At 35.6% G+C, this 12915-nt stretch overlaps 1 protein-coding gene across 1 annotated transcript; it reads left to right on the top strand.

Moving 5' to 3' along the window:
- The first annotated feature begins 411 nt into the window (after positions 1–411).
- Positions 412–1302, top strand: LOC143562373 (uncharacterized). The gene has a single exon (XM_077050195.1). The coding sequence runs from the start codon at positions 412–414 to the stop codon at positions 1300–1302; it is 891 nt and encodes a 296-aa protein (XP_076906310.1).
- The last annotated feature ends 11613 nt before the right edge of the window (positions 1303–12915 follow it).

Below are 12915 nucleotides of genomic sequence, written 5' to 3'. Positions count from 1 at the left end.
CGTGGGGGAGAATTCACCTCGAAACAATTTCATGATTTTTGTGAGTCTCATGGGATAAAATGGCAACTCACATCTGCATACACACCCCAACAAAATGGGGTGGCGGAACGTCGTAACCGAACCTTAATGGATATGGTTAGGTGTTTATTAATTGAGAAGAGTATGCCTAGCTATTTTTGGACTGAGGCCACTAGTTGGGCATGCCACATCTTAAATAGATGTGCTACTACTTCTCTGATTAACATTGTTCCTAAAGAGAGGTGGTCTGGGAGAAAACCCAATGTTAATTATTTAAAAAATTTTGGGTGCATTGGTTATGTAAAAATTCCCTCTTAATTAAGAACCAAGTTGGATAATAAGAGCAAAAATTGTGTTTTCTTGGGAATTAGTAAAGAATCAAAAGCTTTTCGTATGTATGATCCAAGAGACAAGAAAATCATAGTGAGCAAGGATGTTCTTTTTGAAGAAAGTGAAATTTGGAATTGGGGGGTTGAGGTGACTGGTCAACATGACTTTATTGTCCCTGATGGTGATGGGTCAGATAATGAAGAAAGTGTGCATGAAGAGGTACAAAGTGATGGGACTGATCATACTTTACAAAATAGTCCTATCTCTCAAAATAATAATACAAGTGGCAACACAAATGAAGAGAGTGAAGAAGTTGGTTGTGATATAGCCCAACCAAATACTCCACAACCCTTTGATTATCAAAATAACACTACAATTCAAGGTGAAAGGGCAGAAACTTCAAGAAGAAATACCAAAGTGCCTGGGTGGATGAATGATTACGTGAGTGGGGAAGGAATGTTTGAAGATGAAGTGGACCTTGCCATGTTCAGTTCACTCGAAGACCCATCTGTGTTCGAAGAAGCTGTGAAAGAAAGACAATGGGTGGCTGCCATGGAAACTGAAATGAAATCTATAATGGAAAATGAAACGTGGGAGCTTGTGGATCCTCCCGAAGGAGTGAAGCCTATCAGGGTAAAGTGGGTGTATAAAACCAAGTTCAATGAGAAAGGTGAAGTGGATAAACACAAGGCTAGGTTGGTGGTGAAGGGATATTCTCAAAAGAAAGGCGTTGATTACGACGAAATCTATGCTCCGGTGGCTTGTTGGGATACCGTAAGAAGTATCTTAGCATTGGCAGCACAAAAAGGTTGGGTGATCTATCAGTTAGATGTTAAATGTGCCTTTCTAAATGGTGAATTGAAGGAAACCGTTTACGTACAACAGCCACAAGGTTTCGTGAAGAAAGGGGAAGAACACAAGGTGTGCAAACTGAAAGAGCTCTATATGGTTTGAAACAAGCACCCCGGGCTTGATTCAATCGCATAGAAAGTTATTTTTTGAAGGCCGGATTCACTAAAAGTCAGTATGACCACACACTTTTCATCAAGAAGATGGAAAAAGGGGTGGTAATTGTTAGTCTATACGTTGATGACATGATTTATACGGGAAATAATGAAGCGTTGTGTGAAGAATTCAAGAATTCCATGATGAATGAGTTTGAAATGACAAACTTGGGAAAGATGAAATATTTTCTCGGGGTTGAAGTACATCAGAATAAGAATGGGATTAGTGTATGTCAACAGAAGTATGCAAAAGACATACTGAACAGGTTCAATATGTGGAACATTAACGAAGTGAAAAATCCCATTGTTCCTGGAACAAATGTGACCAAAGAAGGAGTAGGAAGGAAGGTAGATGGGTCTGAGTACAAGAGTTTGGTAGGGAGTTTAATGTATCTCACCGTCACAAGGCCTGATTTGATGTACTCGGTGAGCTTTATATCCCAGTTTATGTGTGAACCTCATGAAGAACATCTCTTGCTAGCAAAAAGGATATTAAGGTATGTGAAGGAGACTTTCAATTTTGGTTTGTTTTATAAAGGTTCAAAGGGAGGAGGATTGCAGGTATTCACTGATAGTGACTATGCTAGAGATATTGAAGATAGAAAGAGTACATCGGGTTATGCATGCATGTTAAGTAATGCGGCAATATGTTGGAGTTCCAAGAAGCAAGACATTGTCACTCTTTCATCAACGGAGGCTGAGTATGTGGCTGCAACAATCTATGCTTGTCACTGTTTATGGTTGAAAGGTCTACTAGAAGAAATCAGTGGAGAACCAATGGGAACTATCGACATTCTGTGTGACAACAGCTCAACCATTAAACTTACAAAAAATCCTGTGATGCTTAGGAGAACTAAACACATTGACGTTCGTTATCATTATTTGAGAAATCTGGTGAATGAAGGTAAAATTCAATTGAAGTTTTGTTCCACTGTGAATCAAGTGGCAGACTTGATGACCAAACCTGTTAAGCTGGAAGTGTTTGAAAAGATGCGCAGGCTGCTGGGAGTTCAAGAAATTGAAGATTAAACTGAAGTGGGAGCCCAACTTCAGTTTAGGGAAGGATATGTTATGGGCTTATTGGTGCTTCTCGTAATCCATTTCAGTGAGTTTATTTTTTGGGCTCTAGACCTGGCCCATGTCTTCGTTTGAGTCCATTAGTTTGTCAGTTTGTTTTCTTAGTTATCTATTTTCAGTTATGTATTTGTACGAGTCTTTGTGTTGACCTAGTTTATAGGAGAACATGGAGATTGGTGGTAGAAGTTATGAGTTAGTGGAGTCAGTTAACTTTTGTATTGCTATTTAATAGCTTTGATGTTGAATGAATGAAGTACCAGAAATTGTGAGTCTATTGTATGATACCTCTTTACATTTGTGATGTGGATTTGCACCGCGAACAAAATATGAAGCATCAATACACAGTGTATGGAGCCTCAAGAGTGAAGTAATAATGAATCAGTATGATTTTCGAATGAAGATAAAAAGGAAATGAAAAGAAACAACTTGAAACCTTGACCTTGTATGGTTCGCTTGTTCAACTAGTAACTGGCCAATTCAAATGGACTTCACTGAACTGGTTATGTAGCCGTTAGGCGGTTGGTTTAGTTCTGAAAACAGTGCATCACACACAGAAAAAAAAACAGGATATATAATGTCATGTGTTGTACAAATCACTTATTTTTTGAACATGATTAATACACTATTATGGTAAAAAGTACAGTAGTATATAATTAATTTCACTTTCAAAAATAGTTAATTAGATAGTCTGGTGGTTAAAGGACAAATCTTTGAACATAACAACTTTAAATTTTAAACTAAACAAGTTCTCAAATGTTGCATCTAAGTCAACAATTACATCGTCATCTTTTGCCATTTGCTCATCTTCTTGTTAGTCAGCTCCACCACCAAAAGACCTGCAAAATGGTAACAATCTTATAATAATCAGTTTGAGAGCTGCATATATAAAATTTGCATATCTGTGAATTTGAGAAAACGTAAACAACTTTGGTTAAAATCCCAAGCACCACTAAATAAGCACATAGTTTATTAAAATGCTATGCCACGAAGATAGAAGTGTGGATATGTAGAGCAAAATGATGCCATAAATATTATGTAATGAGGATTGTGATTACCAATGAGATTATGAATGGTACATATGTATAACCATTGTCACCGGTACAATATCAATAATTGAACCAAAAGTTCATTGATCCGTGGCTACCCTTTGCAGCTGACATCTTCATATGAACCTGAAAGAAATCACATAACATTTAAACAGATTAAGTGGAAGGTAACACTTTTAACCCAGATTCACATAGTTAATTCTTTCTAATACAGATCCATACCCTAACCATGAAAGAAATTCAACACAAACATATACAAATAATAAAGAAAACCGCCAATATTACCTGTACTACCAAGCCGAAAGCTGCATCAAATGTGGTTCTCAATTCGAAAATCAATCTAAGACCCTTGTATTGTTCGTCTGATATCAATGAGTTTTGTATTTGGAGCACATAGAACGGAGAATGACGCCGGCAAGGGAAGATGAGTACCAAATTTGATGGCCGGCGAGACAAATTGTATAAGGTTTGTTTGCTCTGGATAATATGTCTTGGGAGTAGGCAAATCGAGAACACGTGTGTGGCTATTAACTTATCTTGAACAAAGCTTAGAATAAGTGTGTGGCTGTAAGTTGATTATTTCATGAACAGTAAATACTGTGAATGATCGGGAAAATGATTTTTAATATATATATATAATAAACAGAATCACGGCCAGATGTTACATTGGTTCAAATAATTTATACATTTGACTGCCAATAATCAACATATATGGAAAAAGAACCTAACATTTGCAAACCACATGATAAACCATTAGGTCATATGTAATGGGCTACAATTTAGACGATAAATGACGAGAAGGCGCGAACACCCCCCCTCCCCCCGGCGATTTTTGGACGAAAAAGGCCGGGGGCGGGGTTCTTTTATCGCCTGGATGGTTTGAATAATAATAATATTATTATATTATAATAACCGTTGCAAATGGTCAATGTAAAAAAATTTAATTAATTAAAACAATATATATATATATATAAACATACACCTTCTTCTCCATTTCATGCACAATTCATATCCAAATTCTTCAAAAAATCTAGCAAAATGAATCCTACAAACAACCCGAACCAACCGAAACCCGTGAAACTCACCGCTATCATGACAGAAATGATCAAAAAACACGAAAAGTTTGTCAAGGAACTCAACGATACCATGAGAGAAACCAACAAACAACACGAAAAGTTTGCCGCTATGATGGGGTTGCGGGAAATGGGTAAAGAATACGAATCCCTCAAAGCGGCCGGGTCACACGAAGAGGACGCATTGTTGCAACGACGACGAGTCGAATAAATGCGCGAATATTATAGATATTAGTATTTTTTTTTTTTAGTTATGTTTTTTTAGTTATGTATTTTTTTGTATTTCTTTTTTAATTATAATGCATTTTTATTTAATTATTTAAATAAATTGGTTTTTATTTGATTAGTTTAATTATAAAAAGAAAATAATAAAAAAAAGGATATTGTAAGCCCAATTTGTAGCCCCTATACCATTACAACCCAAAAACAAATTCGTTCATATTTGCAGCCCCTTCACTACGCATAGCTTTTTGCCATTCTGGCCGCTGGCTGCATTGAAACAATGTTGGACTGATCCATGCAAGTTGTTGGATCTGACGTGTGTGTTGGTCATTTGGTCTCAACTACAAGTGGCAACCATTTAATGGGCCGGGCCTCTTCAAATTATGGTAATTTATCTCTACGGTCAAACTACTTACAGAGTTACAGTTAAAAATAACTGCAAACCAAACTGGTTAAATGGGTACAACACGTTAAGAAAGATCTAAGTATCTAACCCATTTTCTTTACTATAATAGTACCATTTTTAGAAAAATTTACACTTGATGAATTTATTGTGGTTATTGAACCAATGTAACACTTGATGAACCACAACTTTTTAATAATACGCTAAACGAGTGTGGCTACCTTTTCTTTTAAATTTGTTTTAAATATGTTAATTTGATGAATTTATTTCTTAGGTTTAATTCTGGTATCATAACGAATAACGAACGTAGTCAATACCAACACAATTCGTGTTGACTCACCGCTACAACGTCCAGATTTTACCAAATGAAGTCTTCACCGTAGCCTGGTTGTTACAACAAACAGGATTTAAACATGTAATCAAATCTTTATTACCCAAAAAATGTTAACGAACGAAAGTCAAAATATAAAATAATCAATAGAAAGTTTCAACAAGTGAAAACAATGAAGATGATGATTTAAAGATTCTGAAGAAGAAAGCAAGCAAGATGTCAAGATGATCTCTGACGTTGAAGAAGACAAGGACCGATCGATATGAAGGCTAGTCGTATATTCGCATATATAACTCTTCTTCCTTTTATGAGACACAGATCAATAAACCCAACTGAATATTTATGAGCCCAGCCCACAAACTTCAGTTATAATGACTCCAACTTCAATCATAAATGAGTGATAAACCCAATCAGCCACAATCGAACCCGTATCCAATATTCTCAATGTAACATGATTCCATGAAACATCTAATAAACAAACAGGTGGATTTCAATCAAACATTTCACCAAAATGCTTCATTAAGCCTTATAGTTACAAGCAGTTGCGTGATCCTTTGATTATAAACCAACCGTATATCAAATACGAAAGATGAATACACAGTCTCCAATTCATCGCCATTGTCTCCTGTTCGTCTTCATTATCCTGGTCTACAGATTAATCCACAAACTACCAGGTAAATTTTCATGTTTCTAATTGCAATTTTCTTCATGCTCCATTGGCACTTTCTTTGTGATGTTAAAGTATATGTTCAATTAGGTCTTTGGAACTTTCTATTTAATCGATTAGGTGCTTAACAATCAACATATGTTTAACTTATAGTTTGATTCAATATGCCTTCTAAGTGTTTTGTTGAAATGTCTCAATGAAGTTGTTTTGTCAATCACCGCCAATATAATATATGACATGGTTAAATTAGGAAATAAGTTTAATATATTTGTTTCAAAAAATTGAAAAATGTTTATTTGTTTAGAAAAACTGAATAATGTTGAAAGTAGGTTATAAATTGTTCACACTATATGGTGTCACTTATGAAGCTTCTAATAACCAATTGAACTTATGGGGCGTGAGTATATCACATTATTTTTTATTTGATGATAATACTTTTCATGATTGTGATGGTGTAGATACTAAGTGGGATCAATATGAGTGGTCAAAGCAGGCAATACATGTTAGCCTAAGGAAACAAACAAAATGGTATGTTTGAGATCTTGTGTTATTGCAAACTTATTGTAGTTTTCTTCTTTGTGTATTAAAGAATTTTCCACATCCGGATATTGTAGAAAATAGGATTATATTTTCATTTGGGATGGAGATCTTGGTAAACATGGCTAACCATGAAGGACATGGATGCACTCGCATTGCCCTCAATGAAAGGACTCTCAGCTCTATGGCATGAACATATGTTGCTGCTCCTCCTTGGCACAATTTAGAAATTGGTAAAAACATATTTTTCTTGATATTGCATTATTATAATTTCAAAAGTCTTGCATTGTGTGATTATCTATGACTTTATGATTTAAATGTGTATACGAACTTAATATTTTTCTTATTCCTTTTGTGATTAGAAAAATAGTTCTGCGTCATCAAAACTCTATTCTTAAACGTTGTATTTTCTATAATATATTGAGGATCGTGTGCACCTCAAGTTTTCAACTATATATGTTTCTTAACATCTCTAATTCTTTATGAATGATGTTATGGAAAATGAATGTTTTAAATTTTTCTAAATCTATAAGTTTATTAAGTTATGTAAGTTTGTGACAGGTGGTTGACATTGGTGAAAGGTAGCAAAGTTGAGTATGAACATGATAAAGCAAGTGGCTTAATCGAGGTAAACTTCTCATTAATAGGCATTTAATTCCTTAAGTATATGTTATATCTTAATTATACCGCTTTCATTTATTTTCATTTTAGAATCTAAATTTGTCGTTGCATTGTTGATGGATAAAATTTTGAAATTAGGTTGACCGGATTCTCTGCTCATCAGGTTTACCCACACAACTATGGTTTTATTTCAAAAATTAAGGAGACCTTGGGTATGCTTGGCAAAAGGTATAGACTGTATCATTTTTTATTTTTCATCCTCCTAAGAGTTTCAAAGCCAGGTTAAGTAATGCTTTAAAAAGACATATCATTAATTGAACTGTTGTAATTTATCTTTTCTTTAGTATTCTTTAATATGTAAACCTTCTTTTAAATTAAAGGTATCCAAATATCAGCCAAACTGAAGCTATGCTTAACAAAAAACTGCTCTAATTTACTTACAAACTTTTACCTTATCTCCCTTGATTTTTACCTTTTTCTAATTTTGTTCCAACTTTAATTATTTTTACAATGATGCAGTATCATAAGGTTCGTCCGGTGGGTTCAGTGTGAAGGTACCGTTAATTAGGCTTAGCAGTTTAAAAGGTACCATTAATTAGGCTTAGCAATTTAAACACGCAAAACTGATGCCATTTAATTAAAAACACCCTTTGGAGAACCTCCAGGCCGTTTGATCTATTCAATTAAAAAAAAAATCAATCCACCCATTAATCTAATCAAAGATATATGGGATTAAGTATGTGCTCAGCCCAAATACTTAAAAATTGTATATATATATATATATATATATATATATATATATATATATATATATATATATATATATATTAACTTTTAATATCGGATTACATGATCCTTTTATTTGATGATGTGTTTTGGTCAATACATATTAATTATGTTTAGTTCAGCTTTTTTGTATTTAACCCGTGTAATACACGGGTTATAACCTAGTAAACAAATAAAACAAACAGAAAAAAAATGATATAAAAAAAATGTTTTAATACTGAATTGAAATTATGCATGTATTTCAACACTGGTCCACAACACAACTGTTGCAGTTTTGATGAACCTACGTTTTTGGAATCCACAAAATGAACGAAGCAACTAACAATCAAAACACAACCCGGCCACAAGCAATTATTTATGAACATCGCATGCATAGTGGACATATATAACAAATTATTACTGTATTGTAATTATCAAAAATAGTCATCTGGCTGGGTAACCTGCTATGCTAACACGGACAACTGAAAAATCAACAAAATATGTAATTGACATTATCCCTGATGATGACGACTTTAGAACAATATGCATATGCACTCCTGAACTTATTGCTCACAACGTGCACAAGTTATAAGCATGCTAACTGATGAGAGTAGGTCCCAAAACGACCACGTGAACGGTTTTGCTTTTGAAAAAGGTTTTGAGACGGATGCGATAAATCAAACGCCCGAACATAAATATGAATATGAATACAAATATAAGATATAAATGAACGATCTCGTTGTCGGTTAAAAGATTTGATGTATTAAACAAAGAACCGACCCACCCAATGTGAGCTCCCCTTGGACGGATGATTTACACAATGGAAAAACACACATACAATAATACATAGAAGCCTTATCCCCATTGAACTTTGATATGAGCTTAATTATTTATAAATATTATAAATATTTCTTACACTTTAAATACTTTTAAGCCAATTTTTATTGAATATTATTCTATTTGGCTCATATCTGGATTTTTAAGGTTTCATTATTTTGAAGTATAAAGAATTTATATAATAGTAGTCCCCTTAAAATATTAACATAAATCAGCTCATATTTTTCAGGACAAATCTTGTAATGGTGGAGCGCAACATTAGAACTCGTGAGTAGACGTGCACAAAAAAACCGGTTCCGGAACCTAACCGGTGGAACCGAACCGGAACCGGTTCCAGTTCCAACCCGGTTGGAACAATACCCGGTTTGGGTATTTTTGTACCCGAAAATCGTACCCGGTTCTAATATTTATATGTCAGTACCGGTTCCAAACCGGTTCCTACCCGGTTCTTAATTGGAACCGGTTTGGTTCGTACCCGGAATAACCGGTTCCGACGGGTTTTTTTGAAGGGTCAAACAAAAGTCAAACTAGCCGTTGGAACCGGTTCCAACGGTAATATAGCCGTTGGAACCGGTTTTTTTAGACACCAATTAGCCGTTGGAACCGGTTCCAACGGTAATATAGCCGTTGGAACCGGTTTTTAAGACAATAGATCCGTTGGAACCGGTTCCAACGGTAATATAGTCGTTGGAACCGGTTTTTGGGCCAAACCTATATATAAGTTGTTTCCATTACTTGTTTCACCACCAAACTGAAAAACAAACTACAATACTACTCCTTTAGCAAACCCGTTCCTTTACCCGACCATCCAACTAAATATTATTATGGCACCCATCAAAAAAACTAACAACAAGGCTAAGAAGAGTGTTTTTGTTGCCCCCGTTCCTGTTACGGAGGACCCAAGGGTTGTTACGGTAGTCAACCATAACCGCAACCAAGACGTATGGAAGAATTGGGATTTGATTGTGGATGACGAAGGTTATCAAAAGGCTCGTTGCAAACTATGTGGTTCAATATTAAAGCACGATTCCAACTCTACTTTGAGAAAGCACATCGAGAAGCCATATTGCAAGGCGTTTTGATGAACCTACGTTTTTGGAATCCACAAAATGAACGAAGCAACTAACAATCAAAACACAACCCGGCCACAAGCAATTATTTATGAACATCGCATGCATAGTGGACATATATAACAAATTATTACTGTATTGTAATTATCAAAAATAGTCATCTGGCTGGGTAACCTGCTATGCTAACACGGACAACTGAAAAATCAACAAAATATGTAATTGACATTATCCCTGATGATGACGACTTTAGAACAATATGCATATGCACTCCTGAACTTATTGCTCACAACGTGCACAAGTTATAAGCATGCTAACTGATGAGAGTAGGTCCCAAAACGACCACGTGAACGGTTTTGCTTTTGAAAAAGGTTTTGAGACGGATGCGATAAATCAAACGCCCGAACATAAATATGAATATGAATACAAATATAAGATATAAATGAACGATCTCGTTGTCGGTTAAAAGATTTGATGTATTAAACAAAGAACCGACCCACCCAATGTGAGCTCCCCTTGGACGGATGATTTACACAATGGAAAAACACACATACAATAATACATAGAAGCCTTATCCCCATTGAACTTTGATATGAGCTTAATTATTTATAAATATTATAAATATTTCTTACACTTTAAATACTTTTAAGCCAATTTTTATTGAATATTATTCTATTTGGCTCATATCTGGATTTTTAAGGTTTCATTATTTTGAAGTATAAAGAATTTATATAATAGTAGTCCCCTTAAAATATTAACATAAATCAGCTCATATTTTTCAGGACAAATCTTGTAATGGTGGAGCGCAACATTAGAACTCGTGAGTAGACGTGCACAAAAAAACCGGTTCCGGAACCTAACCGGTGGAACCGAACCGGAACCGGTTCCAGTTCCAACCCGGTTGGAACAATACCCGGTTTGGGTATTTTTGTACCCGAAAATCGTACCCGGTTCTAATATTTATATGTCAGTACCGGTTCCAAACCGGTTCCTACCCGGTTCTTAATTGGAACCGGTTTGGTTCGTACCCGGAATAACCGGTTCCGACGGGTTTTTTTGAAGGGTCAAACAAAAGTCAAACTAGCCGTTGGAACCGGTTCCAACGGTAATATAGCCGTTGGAACCGGTTTTTTTAGACACCAATTAGCCGTTGGAACCGGTTCCAACGGTAATATAGCCGTTGGAACCGGTTTTTAAGACAATAGATCCGTTGGAACCGGTTCCAACGGTAATATAGTCGTTGGAACCGGTTTTTGGGCCAAACCTATATATAAGTTGTTTCCATTACTTGTTTCACCACCAAACTGAAAAACAAACTACAATACTACTCCTTTAGCAAACCCGTTCCTTTACCCGACCATCCAACTAAATATTATTATGGCACCCATCAAAAAAACTAACAACAAGGCTAAGAAGAGTGTTTTTGTTGCCCCCGTTCCTGTTACGGAGGACCCAAGGGTTGTTACGGTAGTCAACCATAACCGCAACCAAGACGTATGGAAGAATTGGGATTTGATTGTGGATGACGAAGGTTATCAAAAGGCTCGTTGCAAACTATGTGGTTCAATATTAAAGCACGATTCCAACTCTACTTTGAGAAAGCACATCGAGAAGCCATATTGCAAGGCGTTGAAAGGGATTGGCGCGACCGATCAAATTGACTTGGGTAAAGATGGTACACTATTTCGTTACAACACGACTCAAGTTCAAGATAGAATGGCAAAGTTCGTTATTCAACGAGGTTTGCCGTTTAACCACGAGTCGTGAGAATGGCATCAACAAGAAAAACTAATATGTGGTGAATGACTAAAATTAAATGGGCCCACCACATAAGTTAAATGGCCATTATTTGGATAGTCAAAACAATTATGTGATACATCATGAACTGAGTTGTGACGGTGGCTAATTTAGGCTTTAGAATTGTTGGGGCCCATAAGAATAAACAAAAGCCTAATAGGTCATATGGTAGAAGTCGGCAAAATGGAAGTGAATAAAAAGAAGAAAGAAAAGAAAGAAAAGAAAGCAAAAGGAGGGTGCCGTGGAATTGTGAATGGAAGGGGGCGCCTCCTTTTGGAGGCTACTACTGTTCGGAGGAAATCAAGAACAAAAGAAAACAAGGTGTTTGGGAGGTTAACAAGGTCACGACAATTCCAAAAAGCAAGCACGCTAGCACGTCAATTAATTAAAGCAAGCATGCTAGTAGCCCAATCATATTTATTTCTATTACGATGAACTGCACTTTATTTTTTTTATCTTTGTTTCATCGATTATTATTATGAGAGGCTAAACTTTTATAATGTCTGGGTTTGGATGAATACTTTTTAGACTCGTTTTATTTTCAGTTTTGGATTATATATTAATTGGTTGATGCTTTGGTAAAGTTTTTTATTTTATTTGGTTGTGATGCATATGCGTATTTGGTATTAATTTATTATCAATTTATTGTTCCATATGCGTCTTTGTGAATGTCTTTCATGTATGGATGCATATTAGGTTGGTTACTGTGTGTTTACAACTAGTTTATGGTTTATTGTTAACGTATTCCTTAGGAGCAGTAATTGAGAGTTTAGAGATACATTATATTATGTCACTTGAGAGACCGAGAGGTAATTAAGTGTCGTTTGTTTTGGTCTTTTGCGGGTTTGGATAGTGATTGCACGGGAGTGAGTTACCCTAGATTCCTTTAGATTCTTACAGATCCGAGTTATAACCGAATTAAATAAAACACCCCTTTACGTCTTAGGGTGTTTTGTGATTAGAGAGACCGGGAGGTGATTTAGTCTTTGGGTACATTAGCATAGTTAGGTAAGGTGAGACCGGGAGGTGATCCGAACCATTAAACCGTTGAGCTTACTTGATATTTAAGGTTCTTAGGTATTGTTGGTGAGACCAGGAGGAGATCTAGCATACTTTAGTT

This window comes from Bidens hawaiensis, unplaced genomic scaffold, assembly GCF_021521415.1.
Source record: "Bidens hawaiensis isolate Kalapana, Puna unplaced genomic scaffold, B.hawaiensis_p1.1 tig00020944_1, whole genome shotgun sequence".
NCBI lineage: Eukaryota > Viridiplantae > Streptophyta > Magnoliopsida > Asterales > Asteraceae > Bidens > Bidens hawaiensis.
Note: the sequence above shows the minus strand (reverse complement) of the source record. Positions and strands in the feature narration are given on the sequence as shown.

Bases quoted from the DNA above. Each gene is read 5' to 3' on its own strand.
- LOC143562373 (XM_077050195.1), top strand. From the start codon at position 412: ATGTATGATCCAAGAGACAAGAAAATCATAGTGAGCAAGGATGTTCTT.